Source organism: Pongo abelii, chromosome 10, assembly GCF_028885655.2.
Source record: "Pongo abelii isolate AG06213 chromosome 10, NHGRI_mPonAbe1-v2.0_pri, whole genome shotgun sequence".
In the NCBI taxonomy this organism is placed as follows: Eukaryota; Metazoa; Chordata; class Mammalia; order Primates; family Hominidae; genus Pongo; species Pongo abelii.
Window position 1 is genome coordinate 27,495,316 of NC_071995.2, and position 16,952 is coordinate 27,512,267.

Consider the following 16,952-nt stretch of genomic DNA (forward strand, 5'->3'; position numbering starts at 1 on the left):
TTCAGAACAACCCAGAATTGTTCAACTATTCTGCCCCATTGGTTCTACCAAATAAATCCATATTTTCAGGCTAAAAACTCCAATTTTTGCATAAAATGTAGTCACTGAAAATATAGAGGGCCAGAAGAAGTGGTTCACGGTTCTAATCTCAATACTTTGGGAGGCTGAGGTGGGAGGATCATTTGAGGCTTAGAGTTTGAGACCAGCCTGGGCAACATAGCAAGACTCCATCTCTTTAAAAAAAAAGTTTTATGATTGTACCACTTTGTATATATCTGGTTCCCTTCCTCCAAGGAACACTAATATTGAGTACAATCATTGTTATGTCCCTGAGATAAAAGATGTTTCTATAAACTGTTTCACAGATGAAAATACTTAGGTTACATCTGACAATCCTTTAAATGATTTGAAGAGGAAAAAGAATGTGTGTTTAAGATCTCTTTGATGAAAAGATCTAAAGAATCCATGATACTAATTAAGATGGATTAAGAAAAAAAAAAAATGGCTTTAACTAATTCTACTCTCTTCCAGTGAGCTTAGATAGACCTTGACTGTCTTAGATAGACAGTCAAGCTGTATGTAATCCCTGATGGATTCCCTTACAGGCAAACCAGACATAAGCTAAGGGCACCAGCAACCAGTATGTACACCCACACCCACACATACATGCACACATACCACTCAAGAAAGAGAAAAAGTAAAAATGTAAATACAGCATTCCAAATTTAAGACTTGAAAACACTTGAAATCATCACTGTGTGGAACACACTCATTTGGAGGACTTTTGTACACATATTTTACAGTGTCACATATATATTTTAATTTTGAATTATATATAAGAGAAGGTGGGGGAAGGGCATCATCTTCTCAGAGCTACTTTCATCTGAACCTGGAAATGACTGGAACTAATATTACTTTGTGAAGTGGCCATTCACCAGAATTATTCTCTGTAGGGAGCAACTTTTGATTGTGGTAATATAATTCTTGCACTAAGAACTATGTATACTAGTCTCAAAAGCTGGGGACTCTGAGCCTTACCTAAAGTCTCAGCAGGTGGACCATTAAGATTAACATTTCTAGTAGGTGAGTTCAATCACAAAAATATTTCTTGTTCCATAGATTTTATTGTGGCCATGTCAGTGAACACCCACAAGTTTTGCTCAGAATATTTTATGTGTAAGCTAAATCCCTAAATTGTTCAGAGTCCCCACAGCCCTTCAGCAGCAGAGCGAGAACTTTAACCAGACTTTTTCAATCCCAAAGCTAACCTGGAGGCCAACAGTGTTCAAAACCTTGGTGACTGAGGAACCATTTAGAGTTTTTTCATGCTCAGCAATCACATGGTCATTGTTGGGCCTGGGGTAAGTTTCACAGACGATGAAGCTGACATTGAGTCACTTGACTTCTGGAGCCATAATTTATTTTCTCCCAGCAACCTCTTACTGGGGATTCTCATGTTTATGGAGACAGTTTGGCAATCACTACATTGAACATAGTCTTTTAAAAAAATTAACCTATGCTATTAGTAGACCCATCATTGCTAATTTTGGCCCACACAGTGTTTGCATTACAGAAACCTGTTCTTTACTTCCTAGTCTTGTTTCAGTCTTAATATCAGAAGTTCTTGAGTTCAAAATAAGCACAACATGTCATCCAGGGGTGGCTAGCTTGTTTGGGATTCATCTAAACTGCTGGCAATATCTAGACAAAAACATTCCACAGTCCAGCTAATATGGTTGTCACAACTCTTGAAAAGGGCCCAACATCTGGATGGCAAGTGAAAATGTGATCAGGGTTTAAGAACTACCCACTAATAAACAAACATGGAGCTAGTTCTATGTCTTGGGTGTTGTGTTTCTAAGAAGAGACAGCCTTTCCATCAGAAAATTTCTGGGAGAGAAGAAAAAGAACAGTTTTGATGAATTAGCTTTGCAAATCATCATCCAATGTTCTTTGTAACCAGAAAGGTTTTCTTCTGCTTTCTTGCAGCTGTTATACTTTCTGCTGAGTGCCCTGGGCCTGACGGTCTGTGTGCTGGCCGTGGCCTTTGCTGCCCACCACTATTCGCAGCTCACACAGTTTACCTGTGAGACCACACTCGACTCTTGCCAGTGCAAACTGCCCTCCTTGGAGACGCTCAGCAGGACCTTTGTTTACCGGGATGTGACGGACTGTACCAGCGTCACTGGCACTTTCAAACTGTTCTTGCTCATCCAGATGATTCTTAATTTGGTCTGCAGCCTTGTGTGCTTGTTGGCCTGCTTTGTGATGTGGAAACATAGGTACCAGGTCTTCTATGTGGGTGTCAGGATATGCTCCCTCACGGCTTCCGAAGGCCCCCAGCAAAAGATCTAACATTCTTGCTCAAAGTTGTGAGAGAAAGTAGCACATGGAATAGCTGAGGTTAAACAAACAAAAAAAAATTTAAACAAAGGAAAAAAATTGACAATAAAAGTCACTCTTCTAATTGAATATTTTTATATTTTTATGAAACAAAAGAGCATTTCTTCAGGTTTCTATTGTATTTTTTTTTAACATTCTCACAGAGAAAGCAAGATCCAAATTGATTTTGGGATATTAAAAGTTAACAGAACACTGAACAAGGAAAGAATGGCATAGATCTATCTTTACAGTCTGGAGTTAATTCCTGTTACTCATTTTATCCATTCCTTACATAATCTTTCCTGTTAGTCCAGTTTGATGGTGTGAATGGTGAATTTCAGGCCCAGTTGCTAAATTTTGTGGCATCTTCCTCTAGTCCTTCCCACCTCCAGTCATCAGCTCCACTCTGTCTTGGAGATAGGCAGGAGGTGGGGGAAGAGCTGAATCTCTTTATTTTCCCTGGTAGAGGCATCTTCAAGGCATGAAATAGCTTAAAGAGCAGAGTAGAAACGGAAGAGGCTTTGCAAAAGGCTAGATAATTATAAACACCTGGGTTGGGGCGGCGGCCTCTTCTCTTCAGCTCCCTTAGCTTGGCTCTGTAAGTGGATCACTTGCTAAATGCTTTAGATGATTGCCTCTCAATAATTGAAAGGTGGTGGTAGTTGTATTCTTAATGATGTAGAAGGTTTAAAAATAATTACATTATGCTTCTATTCTATCATCTAAAACAAATCATTAAAACTAATTTCTAGCTAATTGTTAATTATAATTATGCTCAGAAGTCTATTTAATGAGCTCTGGCTGTACTTATGCTGCACTGTCGGTGTTAAGAGAAATTACTCTCACAAGAGCAGAGGCCTGAAGATTCTTTCTTCTGAAAGCCAAGCACCACAAGGAAAAAAAAAAATTATTAACAGCTCAGGTTAAAAACACTCATTTAAACAAAAACAAGAGCATTTGTAATAGGAAGTGTTTATACAAATAGCATATTTGTGATATGTTGAAAAGTATCTCTCTTGGCAACCAATCTATGTTTGAGGAAGATTGGGTAATGCTGATGTGTTCCATTCATGAAACTGTATTTGATACATAATTCTATTATTAATTCATATGCTTAGTCAACCTAAGAAATCAAAATAATGTTTTGAAGTTCTTATTTGAGCAATATGGCCTTGACTTGGAGGGTAGTTTTAGTTGTTTTGTTTTTAAGTGACTGTGATTTAAAGCACAAATGCCCCAAGGTGGGGAGACTTCTCTCTGTGATTATTGTTATTATTAAATTCTGAACTGTATCCATATTTTAAGGAAGGAGCTAAAAATGGAAATTCATGAAACATAAATGGTATCAAGAACTTTCTCTATCAGTATGCTTTGTTGAAAGCAGAAATTAAGATAATAATTGAGTTCAATTCGCCTCTCCACATTGCCTATTGATACACTTTACTAATCATGAAATTCTAACCTAAAAGGAAAACATTTTCTTGCTTGTCCTAGAAGAAAGTGGAATAATTCCATTGATTGTGATAACGGTTTCAATTTCTACACAATATAAATATCCAGTATAAAGGAAAGCGCTAAGTCGGTAAGCTAGAGGATTGTAAATATCTTTTATGTCCTCTAGATAAAACACCCGATTAACAGATGTTAAACCTTTTAATGTTTGATTTTCTTTAAAAATGGCCTTCCTACACATTAGCTCCAGCCAAAAAGACACATTGGAGAGCTTAGAGGATAAGTCTCCAGAGCAGAATTGATCACACACAAAAGTTACACCAACAGAATACCAAGCAGAATGATGAGGACCTGTAAAATACCTTGTGCCCTGTTAAAAAAAAAAACAAAAAAAAGCCAGTAACTGAATCCATTTTGATTTTTGATTGAGTTTCCTACACAAAGAAGAAAATAACTGAGAATCTGGAATGTTGTAGTCCGTCCTTTAAAGAGTAAGAACATAGCACTTTAATGCTAGTAACCGTGAATTAGGCACCACTGAAAGCACATCCCGAATTCCTTTAACAACAACATTTTATAGTGAACACTACTAGTTTTTATATTTAAAAATTAAGACTGTATATCCTTAAGGTGCTCTATGCTTTACCAGTAATTCACAGGGTATTTAAAATGGTAGAATCATTTTAGCTTCTGTGCTTCCTTTTTCTAAATAATGCAACTTGTAAGAGTTGACATTGTAATAAGCTTTATAATAGTATAACCGTCAGGAGATATATATATACGTATATATATGAATATGTATATACATATATATATGAATATATACTATACATATATAAAATGGGGATATTACTATTGTATGATTAAATCATTCTTAAGTCCCCAAGGAAAAAAAATCATAAGCAAATAGAACTAAGCAGAAAAGAAAGAAAGAAAAGATTCGTTTGCTATGAGCTTGCTGTATATTGATAAGTGTAAGAATTGTGTTGCATGAATAACCGCTTTGGGCTGGATTTGAAGTATTTTGATGTTGTGTTTTGCAAATATTGAAGTTACAATAATGGCAACAGAAAAGGAACAGATACACAGCTTTACACTTAGCAAAATGTTACATTTAAAATCTGACAAGGCGCCAAGATGGTGACTGTCTCCTCTAAACCATCAAAGAGTAAGATTTGTGCAACCCTCCTCCTCTTCCACCTCCTTCAGGAGAATTAAATGAATCAAGACTTTGGAAAGACGGGGAAGAGCCGGGACTTGGCAGTACTTGAAATAGGAGGAATACAGCAGCCTAAATGTACAGACTTTGTAGCCGAGCCCACTCGATCGGTCTGTGCCTTCACGTGACCACCATCTGTGCCTCCCTCGCTGCATCCAAATTTGTGTAGGCTGCTCCTTGGAGCTATGCCTAAAATATAGCTACACCAGAGCCCTAGAAACTGTAGTCAAGTAACAGGCCTCACTGTTTTTTTTCTTTGGATTAAAAGTGTATATCTCTCTACTGAGGGGTTTCCAGCTTTACACTTCTATAGGTTGTTCTGACAGTGGGAACACATTATATACATGTTTTCTATTCATGTCCAGGGCATGAGAATCTTAATATTCTTGCACTTCCCTTTTTGCATGCAGTATGTCTGGAATATGTTTATAAAATTTTAGCAAAGGGTGAGATCAAGGGACAAGGGTAGAGTGGTTATTTAAAGATAATCAGAAATGAACTTAAAAGCTGCCCTGCAAAACCAATCCTTTCCTATCATGAAGAGTACCTTCATATTTTCTAGAGACTGTCTCTGAACCGTTGCTACATAGCCATAAATTTCTGTAAATCATGTTGGCTATCAGTTCTTGCTATTCTCAGAGCACTCTATCATGTTTTTAGGTGTATATTGTGTATTCAGAATAGCATTAAAAAGAACTGATGGCAAATGTATTGACTCACAGTGGAAACATTCGTTTGGATGAAGAATTAGTGGTTTAGCCTTTGAAATGAATACCTTGAATCATTTCTTCTGATTTTCTAGTACTTTATTATCTCAAATGATTATTATCCCCTTCAAAAATACTGGTCTGTACTTTGGTGTTGTGGTTTCATTTTTCTGGCATTGATCAAATAGCAAATACAAAATAAAGCATTTCTACATGTTTGAGGTGATTTTTTTAAAGGGGATATGTGTAATGCAGATTTTCTTTATTAATAAAATTTTCATAATCTCTGAAAACACTGTTTGGATGAGCTTTAAAGTAACTTATGTTACCAATGAACTGGTACACATAAAATCTCTCAAGTTAGTGTTTATTTCAAAAATCTGGTTTTGGAAAGACAAAAACCAATATTCACTGTGACTCCTTTGTTCCAGTGACTGTCTCTGTTTTGCTACTCTGTATCCATTGTAGAAGTCAAGGTTGTAACTGCTCCCAAGGCAAAGAGAGTCTGACTGGAAAAAGTCTTGTAAAACGTACCTGGAATGCCGATTCTTACTTTATATCTACCAATAGCAACTAAAGTTTGTCCTGAAGAATGGGATTCACAAGTCCTATTCTCTATTTTATTATAAAGAAAAACAGACAGCCTTTTCCATTTCAGATCAGAACCCAAGGACTCTCTCTTACCAACTCTGAGGCAATTTAAACAGTTGATTATACTGTAAAATACAGTGGTTCTTTTTATGTTCTTAGTAAATCCCAGGACACACAAGCCCAGAACACACTCCCTAATCTAAACTTTCTTTTCTTTTTCTTTCTTTCTTTTTTTTTTTTATTATACTTTAAGTTCTGGGATACATGTGCAGAATGTTCAGGTTTGTTACATAGGTGTACACATGCCATGGTGGTTTGCTGCACCCATCAACCCGTCATCTACATTAGGTGTTTCTCTTAATTCTATCCCTCCCCTAGCCCCGCACTCCCTGACAGGCCCCGGTGTGTGATGTTCCCCTCCCTGTGTCCACGTGTTCTCATTGTTCAACTCCCACTTATGAGTGAGAACATACGGTGTTTGGTTTTCTGTTCCTGTGTTAGTTTGCTGAGAATGATGGTTTCCAGTTTCATCCATGTCCCTGCAAAGGCCATGAACTCATCCTTTTTAATGGCTACATAGTATTCCATGGTGTCTATGTGCCACATTTGCTTTATCCAGTCTATCATTGATGGGCATTTGGGTTGGTTCCAAGTCTTTGCTATTGTGAGTAGTGCTGTAATAAACATACATGTGCATGTGTCTTTATAGTAGAATGATTCATAACTCTTTGGGTATATATCCAGTAATGCGATTGCTGGGTGAAATGATATTTCTGGTTCTAGATCCTTGGGAAATTAACACACTGCCTTCCACAACGGTTGAACTAATTTACACTTCCATCAACAGTGTAAAAGCGTTCCTATTTCTCCACATCGTCTCCAGCATCTGTTGTTTCCTGACTTTTTAATGATCGCCATTCTAACTGGTGTAAGATGGTATCTCGTTGTTTTGATTTGCATGATGAGGTTTTTTCATATGTTTTTTGGCTGTATAAATTGACAAATGGGATCTAATTAAACTAAAAAGCATCTGCACAGCAAAAGAAACTATTATTAGAGTGAACAGGCAACCTACAGAATGGGAGAAAATTTTTGCAATCTATCCGACAAAGGGCTAATATCCAGAATCTACAAGGAACGTAAACAAATTTACAAGAAAAAAACAACCCCATCAAAAAGTGGATGAAGGATATGAACAGACACTTCTCAATAATCTGGACTTTCTATCATTCATGTTAAGGTGGTAGTAGGGCCTCGAGTTGCAACTCTGGCTGCTACTTACTGCTGTGTGACTTTGGGCAAAGCATTCCATCTGTAGTTTCCTCATGTCTAAAGTGGAGAAAAATATAACTACCTCAGCAACATAGGGAAGGTTCAATGAAACAGCACTTAGCAAAGCAACTGGCTTCTAGATGCTGCTTAATACACATCTGGTTTCTTCCTACCTTAGCCCAGTTCCACATAGCCTGGGACTTGTCTCCTCATTGCTGCAGGCTCCTGTCCGCACATCAAAGTAGAAAAGGAGCGCTGCTTTGCTGTGTGACTTCCTTTTTGTAAACCGGAAACATGAAATGGGCCTCAAACAGAAATCCTGCTTTTAAAATAAGATAGCACCAACTTTTGTAGATAGACATATAGCACACAAAATTATGTATTGGTTGGATCCCTTTGTTGTTTTACATATTTGGATGTGTCTTGAATGTGACTGTCTTCTCTCAATTCTTCTCCCAGGAAGAAGTAGAACTGGAGCTATTTCTCCTATGTTTCATATAACTTCTAACTTAATGTAATAGAAGCATATGTTTCCCCAACTTTTAGAAACCAATCTTTTGTACATTATCAGTCCACCATATATTGGGTTATAATGTACAATTCCTCATTTATTTTAAAAGCAACCATTAAGCACCTTTGGTATGCTTGACCCTGCGGGTCACTGATTCTCATTGAAGAATCATACAAGGTTTATTTTTGAGCACAATCAGAAAATACCAAATGGAGCTTCATTCTGCAAACTGGATATGAAAACATTTACATGAACCTTCAAATTTGTGGCAGATTTAGTTATTGAAATTAAACAGCCATTAATTGACTTTTTCCCTTGATAGAGCCTATCTATCTTAATAGGTCATGATATGTTATTTTATTTTTCACTTAGCACACTCATATATTTTATAAGTTAAACTTTGTAAAGTATAAAACTAATATTAGATATTATATATTTTAAAATTCAGATTGTAAGTGAAAATAAAACTAATATATGGGGATGCCAGCTCAGAGACAACAACTCATTATTTCCAGCAAACATTTATTTATATATGTTTATTGATCCCTTCCAAAGCATGGGTACTTGGAGGAAGTTTTTTTGTTGTTGTTTGAGGGTGTCATTAGACAGGTCCTTTAATCAAAGGGATGGGGGAGATATATTCATGTCTACATGAACATACTATAACATAATATTAAAACATACTACAACAGTAATACTAAAACACAGATTTTATCTGAGACATGAAGTCTTCTGTTTAACAAGACTCTCTGACTGAGGGATGAGGAAGCCTGGAGTCACTTTTGTGGGACAAGGGCTGGTCCTTCCTCTCCCACAGGAAAGCCTGCTGGAGAGGAAGGCAGGACCCAGAATGGGACCGAGACCCACCTGGTGCTGCCAGGAATTGTGGAGGAGACTTAGATGATACCCAACGAGGCAACTGAACAAGGAGAGGTCAGTGGGCACTTTAGAGACCTCATACCTGGAGACTTTGGACAGTACCTCTCTCTAGGCAGGGTGCCTTGTTTACTCTGTTTTATTTCCTACCCAGATGTTTCCCCCCAGAAATTCTCACTGTGTTGTCTTTGCTTGGCCAGGTGTGATTGTAGAAAGCAGGAGGAGGACTCTCAAGGACCACAGGGGACAGTGGCACTGTGACCAGAGAAGATGAGAATAATCTCGTGAAATCCACCCCCAAGTGGTCTCTCTACGTTTTCCTAGACATGTGTTTGTTAGAGCACTGGTTACCCAGGAAGGGCCTGAAAGTGGTGCGCCAGCCATAGTGAATTATCATAAGCAGAGGAAGCAGAGTCTGAAAATTATGTGATTAAAGCTGTCACTAACCTCAGTGGATTAGTTTTCATTCTTTCGCTCGGGTATTCTTACAAAATAGATAACGTTCCTTCCTCAGATACCTTTGCTCACAAGAGTAGACTTAATTTTTTATTAATTTTTCCCTAGATTGCAACAAAGTGACAAAAGGATGGTTATAAAATTACAAAAGGAGAGATTGCTGCTTCATTTTAATATGGGGAAGCTTAGGACTTGGTACATTGAGCATGGCTATTTAACCAATGGCAGGGAACGTGCATTCTGGCAAATGCAGGGAGGAGCGACATCATGAGTGTACTTGGTGGCTGGACAAGGTGCCCACAAGTGAAAACCTGGATTCCATTTGGCCTGGCTTGAATTAGAGTAAAAGCATTGCTCCTGGTACAACTCACACTTACCCACCACTAGATTTTAACATTGTTCCAGACACTCCGGGAGAAACTATTAGAAAGACTCCCTCCACCTGATTCATCTCTCTGTCCCCTCCTGGGCTCCCTCTGCTCCTCCAGATAAGAAACTTCCTCCCCAAACCTTATTCCACAGCAAAATCTGCCCCTCCTTCATTTCCTGTCCCATTTCTATGGGACGCCATTAAGATATTATTGACTTAAGTGCTCATGCTGAATACAGAGATTTCTTCATAAATATGGTTTTCATTTTAACAGGCTATTTCTAACAATCAGAAAAACTTTCAGATCCAGAGAAATGCAGCACCCTGCCAAGGAGTGGAGACCCACCCAGTCATCCTTCAAATTCACCATGTAGTTGGCCACCTACTCTGTCTGACCAGAATTATCAGACTTTCAGGGCCCATGGGACTTGGAGAACATGGACCATCAGCCCCAGCCCTGGCTGTGGCTTGGAAACCTGTGTGGATCTGTGGCTAAACAGGTTGCTGGTTACATCTGAACAACTCTGTGCTCAGACTGGTGGAAGGGAGGTGTCCAGAAGAAGCTGGCAGGGAGGGATATTTCCTCCCATGATTTCAGATGACATTTTATTGTGGAAGACAGGATGAGTGAAAGGGAAGAATTCATGCAGAACCTCTTTGCTCCCAGGGCCCGGCTCCCTAAGCATTCCTTGTGACAACTCACCAAGGTTGACTGGCTTTGCTCAGACCCCTGAGCTTCTCTATTCATTCCACACAGAACACCCTCAGATACTGGCTGGGCTTCACAGTGCTGCCCAGAGGAGGATATGTCAGCCAATCAGCAGGAAAGATGCTCATTTCTTGTTGAAAAAGTCTCAAATTGTAACTTAACAGGGTGATCTCTCTCTCACTCTTTTTTTTTTTTTTTTTTTTTTTAATTTCCAGAATGTGTTTTTCCCCTAGAGTCCTTGAGCACAGACCTGCGGTTTTCTCTCTCCTGGTTTTACAGTCTATCTGCCTCAAGCCAAGAGACTTGGCTCTGCTCCCCCCTGACTCAGAGTCTCGGCTGGTAGCTGAACCCAGGAAGCCCTGGCCCCACGTCTCTCCCTGGAACCACCAGACCACACAGCCTCCTGTGCTCAACCCTTTGGCTGGGTGTCCTGCCTCCTCTTTGTTTGGAAAGAGATGTCTTACGTAACTCCACAACCTACTAAAGGCTCCATTGTCTTCCACTTGGGAGAGCTCAAAATAACCCATTAGTGACTTACGACTTATCACAAAGAGAATCTATTGCCCACATATCCACAGCCCCCATGGAGCTAGCTTCACCTATCTTACTTAGATCAATAATCAACAATGAGACTTAATGACTTGTGGTCTTTGGGAAATTATAAGTTCAGTACAAGGTGCAGGAAATACAAAGGCTAGTTCATCTATAGGTCACGGTACTTTGCCCAAGCAGCACATGAAAGTCATTTGTAATTCAAGATTGAGATAGGCATAAACAATTCTGATCTGATTATTCTTTTACTAATCTGATTTTGATAAACAGCTGATGAAAATGGAAGGTGTCTGGTCATCAGAGGAGAGATACTCAGGCAGTGAAATAAGTTTTCCTTATCTCACTGGACAGGGATTTATTTCAAGGCTCCTATTAATAGCCCCTAATGCCAAGAACTGTGATCACTGCCCCTGATTGCAAGAGCCTTCTGAGCAAAATGACAGAAACCCACTGGGTAGGGTGTTCTCCTTCATTTTTATTTTCTATAAGTCTCTGATTAGCTCTGTTGGGAATTCTAGTAATTATTTTAAGCTGGCACCTTTAGGAAAAAAAATATATCTCTTAGGATTTAATTAAAAATGAAAAGAACCTCTGCATGATGTTGCCAAGGAGCTCTCACTGTTTAAGGCAGAGGTGTAGACCAGGAAGAATAAAACACTCTGCATTAGGTGACATTTCCATCTGGTTCTGCTGCCAGAGCAGCCCTGGGGAGAGGAGCAGGAGAAAGAGAGGGGACAGCCTGCTCCAGCCTGCTCTCTCCTCCCCGTGGACCTCATGGTCTTTCAAGGATCCTGCAAGTCCTTTGCTTCTTTCTTTCTGCAGCAGACATTTTCTCATCTGGGACCAGCTATGTGACTCGTTTCAGGTGGAGGCACATTTCTTTCCCTGCTCAGTGACATGTGAGTCCTCCACAAGCTTTCAGAAGGGATTCCTGAACTTGGTGAGGCGCAGCCATCTCCAACTGCCTTGTGGAGCATCCCTGGGCAGCACACAGAGGAGAGGTGAGAGGCTGCCTACCCGTGCTGTGGCTGTCCCTCCCACCTCCCTTAAAGCCTCCGCATTAGGCGCCAGTCCACCAGGTTCACTGCGTGGATCTTTGGACAGCAGTTGCAAAACTGAGGGTTCCAGAAATTGTGCTACACTCAGTTTTGTGTATACATGTGGCTCAGGTCTCATCATCTTCAGCTCATCACATTTCAAAATGCTGAGAGTAGAAAGGGTTTCTCATTCTGGCTTTAAAAGAGAGACTTCCCCAAGGATCATTGAAGACACCTCTTCAGTCTCTGGGCCCAAGCTTCTTGAAGGAGCTACTTGCCTACTTTACAGGGCAAAATTTTAGAAAACATAATTTGAAAACCCCACCAAATTTAATGTGAAAAAAAAATCAATTCCTTTTGATTTATTATCCCCAGGAGACAAGGTGAAGTTCAAGTACACCTCAGATAAGAAAATGAAATTGCTTCTGTTTTATGTGAACACAATCTGCATCCAAAATGGGTGGGGCTACTATACTGCAAGGACAAGAACTCAAAAGGCAGTGCTCAAAATGCTCATGGAAGTGTTATTACAAATCCATATTCTTTTTCAACACTAACTGACTAGGAAGAATTTAGAATAGACATTAGGGTGAAATTCCTAACTAAGAATCTGTAAGAAATGGAAGAAATTACCAAGGGATCTTTGTGTAAGCCCTATTTCTGCAGTATATTAAGTAAATTTTCTCTGAAGATTATTAATAAGATAGTATAAAACTCTCTTTCTAGAGTGTCTTCATTCAAATGCTACCCAAAAATTATAAGGAAAAAAATTTTCCAACTGGAAATTATGGGACTTTACCAAGCCAATAGAGACTTCTAATAGAGTCATTTTCCCTTCTTATTTGTCCCCTGGCCTCTTCTGGCTCTAAAAATACTTCTAGTTTAGGAAATTTTAGAGACAAGGCAAAAAATGGGGAAGTTAAAGGACTGAAGCAAGGAGTAGAATTGAAATATCAATACATTATCACTTCAAGATCCAATAACAATAAAACTTAAAGCAAAAAACTACTTAAGAATCATCTACATAGTTTAAGTACATAAAAATAATATGCAAACCATGGTCTTTAACTAGACTTGGGAAATCCCACAGAATAATATTTTAAAGAGCCCTTGAATTAGTATTTATATGTATTGGAGAGGCCACATATTATGGTCACTAAGAGAATAGATCTGGAACAAGTTTGCCTGTGTTTGAATTCCAGTGTGGCCTCGGACAAGCCACCTAATCTGTTTATGCCTCCTTGCCTCAGTTTCCTCATCTGAACGATAATAAACAGGGGCTTGTGAAGAATGAATGATAATTATTTTATATAATAGATACAGAACAATGCTATGCAAGTGTTTGATGATGGTGGTGATGATGATGGTGATGGTGAGAAACTGTCAACAAATAGAAATTCATAGGAACATCAGGAAATCAGGAAAATAACTGTAGCACCTAAAATTCCTATAGCAAAACACTTTGCAGAAACATAAGACAATAGTTTGTATCCGCTGGAGCCTAAGTACAAAACAGCAATCCCTCTGCCCTCTGCAAACATTAGAAAGTGCAACAGAGAAGATTTTCTTGTGTTTGTTCCCAAGCCATAATCTCTACTCCATGGGCAAACTGGGTCAGGCTTCCAAGTCCTGGCATCTAGGAATCCTGAGGCTCACCGACCTGGGAGAATGATGCCAGGGACAGAATAAGACTTTTAGAGCCCAGAGCCATCCCATTGGCCACTCCCCTACTTCCATAACTGCAGGTGACTTTAGATTATAAGAAATACCTTATACAGCCTTTCAGGGAGTAAAAAAGTAACAAAAGCTTAAGGTAACGAGCAGTGTACTTTGGAAAGGAAAATCCCACCATCTTTGTTTTTGAGACTCTGGTAGGTTTTATGAATTAAGTGTTTGCACAGATATATATGACTACTTTCTTCAACGCAGCTGGCCATGTTATTTTCTTCCTGCCCCTCCATTAAGCTCTGTCCCTGAGCCCTGCCCAGCACCAGTAGTAACTCAGGTTCCATATAAGAGCTGGACTTTGGCAAAGCCCTGGTAGGGACTTTTGTGTGACAGTAAGAAGGTGCAGAGCAAACTTGTTTCCTCAAATTTTATAGATTCATGTCCAGACTGTCAAGGTCAGCCCTGGAATCCAAGAAACAACACCTTCAGAGGCCTTTTCCAAAGCTGTTCTTACCAGGCCACATTGCCTGCCCCAGGCTCCGTGGGGTGGTGTTAGAAGTGGACTTAAAATGCAAGGCTACTCTGTTCAAACCTAAATGTAGAGTTCTATAAATTGACATCTTGGGTACCCTTAAGAGCTAAGATAGATGAGATTTAGATTTGCAGCCTCCTGGTGAATTAAAAATAGACATGAAATACAGACAGGACCAAACAATCTTGCTGGGGGAGAGATGCCTTCCTGCCTTTGGGAGAAATGTCACGGGATCTGATCAGACCATGAACAAACACTCCAAGCCACAGTCATTGCTCCAAAAGTAGTGGATCTATGAGGTCAAAAGAGGGGCATAGCCAACACGATGCTCGACCCCAAACCACCTCCCCTCCTACTCCAAGTTCACTCTTTCTCTGCTTTTCTTTCATGCAGAGGAAGAAACAAAACTAGGGTGAGGGACCAAGGAGATGTCATCATAGAAACCCTTGGATAGCTGCCCACAGAACTTTGCATTCATTCCTCGTATAACACAAAAGAGTTTCTGGATGAAAAAGAGTTGAAGGTCAGAGTGAATGAACATGTGAGGTACTTAAAGATAGGCACTAAGGTTTTCACGCTGTGTTCTGGCAAACCTAGGATTTACTGAAGGTTCACGGACTCTTTTGTAAGAGGAATTAGGCTTCAGGTGGGGTTTTTATGAAATTACTGGATTTTAGTGTGCTTTTAAGGGATACTTCTCTTCTTCTGCCCCCAGATTTTACCCTCATCCATATTCTACCTCTGGGCATTGTTGCCCCAGTGCAGTCATGGCCCTTGACATAAGCAAAGGTGAGAAATCTTCTGCTCTTTAGTTTAGGTCTTGTTACTTAGAGTCAAACGTTATCTATTTATTATAATATATTAAAATCTTCTGCTCTTAATTTTAGGTCTTGTTACTTGTAGTCAAAAGTTATCTATTATACTTGTTTTCCTGTCATAAGGAAAAGTATGAAAAGGGAAAAGGAAATATTATTACAACCTCTTTTAGTTTACTCCCAACTCGATCACCTTTGCAGTTACTTCTTATCTTAAAATCACTGTGTTAGAGCTGGAAAGATTCCTTCCAGTCCAACTTGTGTATTTTACAGAAAAGCAAACTGAGGCCAGATGAGGTTAGATGACTCGTTTAGGCTCACTCACCTCAAATCTTTTTCTTATTAACATAAACTCTTGGCTTAAAACTGGCATATGTTTTTCTCCCCCTCCTTTTCCCCCCTTTACTCTTTGTCTTATGATTTATCTTTTTTTTCCTATTTGATTGGGATCTGCAAATGTATAAACCCTAATTTCAACAGGTTTGAAACCCCTGCCCAGTATTCTCAAGGATATTAGGCAAGAACTCATTATTTTTTCTTTTTTTCTGGGACAGGGCAAAATGTTGACATTTATTTTGCTAATATACCCAGGATTTTTCTTCTATATATATTTTTTAGAATAAAAGAAAGTAAATAAAATGAAAGTTACTCATATTATCCGAGAGTGAAGAAAGGAAAAAGGTGATCTGGGGGACCCAAGACCTATTTGAAGAAGGGTAGCTGTAAGTGTGACTAGAAAACAGTAAGGCCAGACCAAACAGCCTCTTTCCTTAAGAATGAGCCCTTGGTGTTGATTATATAACACTGGTGACTGCAATCCCCGAGGAAGCTGCCCGCCTGCCACAGTGTGGTTCAGTGGTTAAAAACAGACTTGAGACCAGTCATATTGCCTCGTGTCCAAGCCTAGGTTTTGCTACCATTTTCTAGCTATATATATACGTGGACAAATTCCTCAACTACTCTATACCCAAGTTCGTTCCCTCATCCATAAAATGGGGGTAATAAGAGCACCCATCTCATAGAGTCATTGTGAGGCATACATGGGTTTCTCTCTGTGATGCACTGGGAAGAGTGCCTGGAACATTCTAAGGGCGCAATCTGTGCTTATCATTATCATTACCTGTTATCAACCCTGTTTCCCAGCTCATCTTTGAATCTGAAAATATGGGCTAGAGATGGAAGAGGAGGGGAATTATTTTATTATACTTGACTAGGTGCTCAGGAACACTAGAGTTACAACTTGATGAGAGCGCGAGGAATCCTTTTTCCTGTACCTAAACCCAGCTGCAAGCATGCATGCTTGTAGTTAACACTGAAATAGAGAGCAGTTTCCAGAGTGTGCTTTCTTAGAGAAATCCCTGATAGGCTTCAGACTTTTACATTAAAGTCTGGTTTCTGGCTAATATAATGACTCCTCTCTGAAACTAGCCCAATATGCACTGTGCTTTCTCATTGTGGCATCAGATCTACAACAGGAAGTGGCACTCCTGCCACCAAGTCTTCAGCAGTGGAATTGGGTTTTAGACTCTGTTGCTAATGCCCCTATTGCCAATAAGCATTCGATATTTCTGCTCAGCCTTCTTCTTGTGCAATTGGTGATGCCCTTCTCAAAGACGGGCTGGTCCTCCGGGGGAGATACATGCTGGGACTTCTAAAAAGCCCCAGGATTTCAGAGCCAGCCCCACTATGATGCATGAAAAGGGATAGTGGGCAAGTAGTGGGACTTTCTGTTTTCCATCAGATCCTCAGTCCTTCTAGTTCCGTGTCAGTGCTTTTGCCTTCAGTGAGTTTGCAGTGGAACTC

At 39.5% G+C, this 16,952-nt stretch overlaps 1 protein-coding gene and 1 long non-coding RNA gene across 4 annotated transcripts in view; one reads left to right on the plus strand and one right to left on the minus strand.

The window, feature by feature from the left end:
- The window catches only part of SSPN (sarcospan), a 38,054-nt gene extending 32,001 nt beyond the window's left edge, over window positions 1-6,053 (plus strand). For all 3 annotated transcript variants that reach the window (XM_002823043.6, XM_009247562.4, XM_054527005.2), the window contains exon 3: window positions 1,990-6,053. In XM_002823043.6, the coding sequence (XP_002823089.2) occupies window positions 1,990-2,355 (366 nt within the window). In that variant the 3' untranslated portion in view covers window positions 2,356-6,053. The remainder of the gene's footprint in view (window positions 1-1,989) is intronic.
- Window positions 1-16,952, minus strand: part of LOC129049089 (uncharacterized) — a 60,837-nt gene that overhangs the window by 16,570 nt on the left and 27,315 nt on the right. The gene's annotated exons all lie outside the window — the stretch shown is intronic.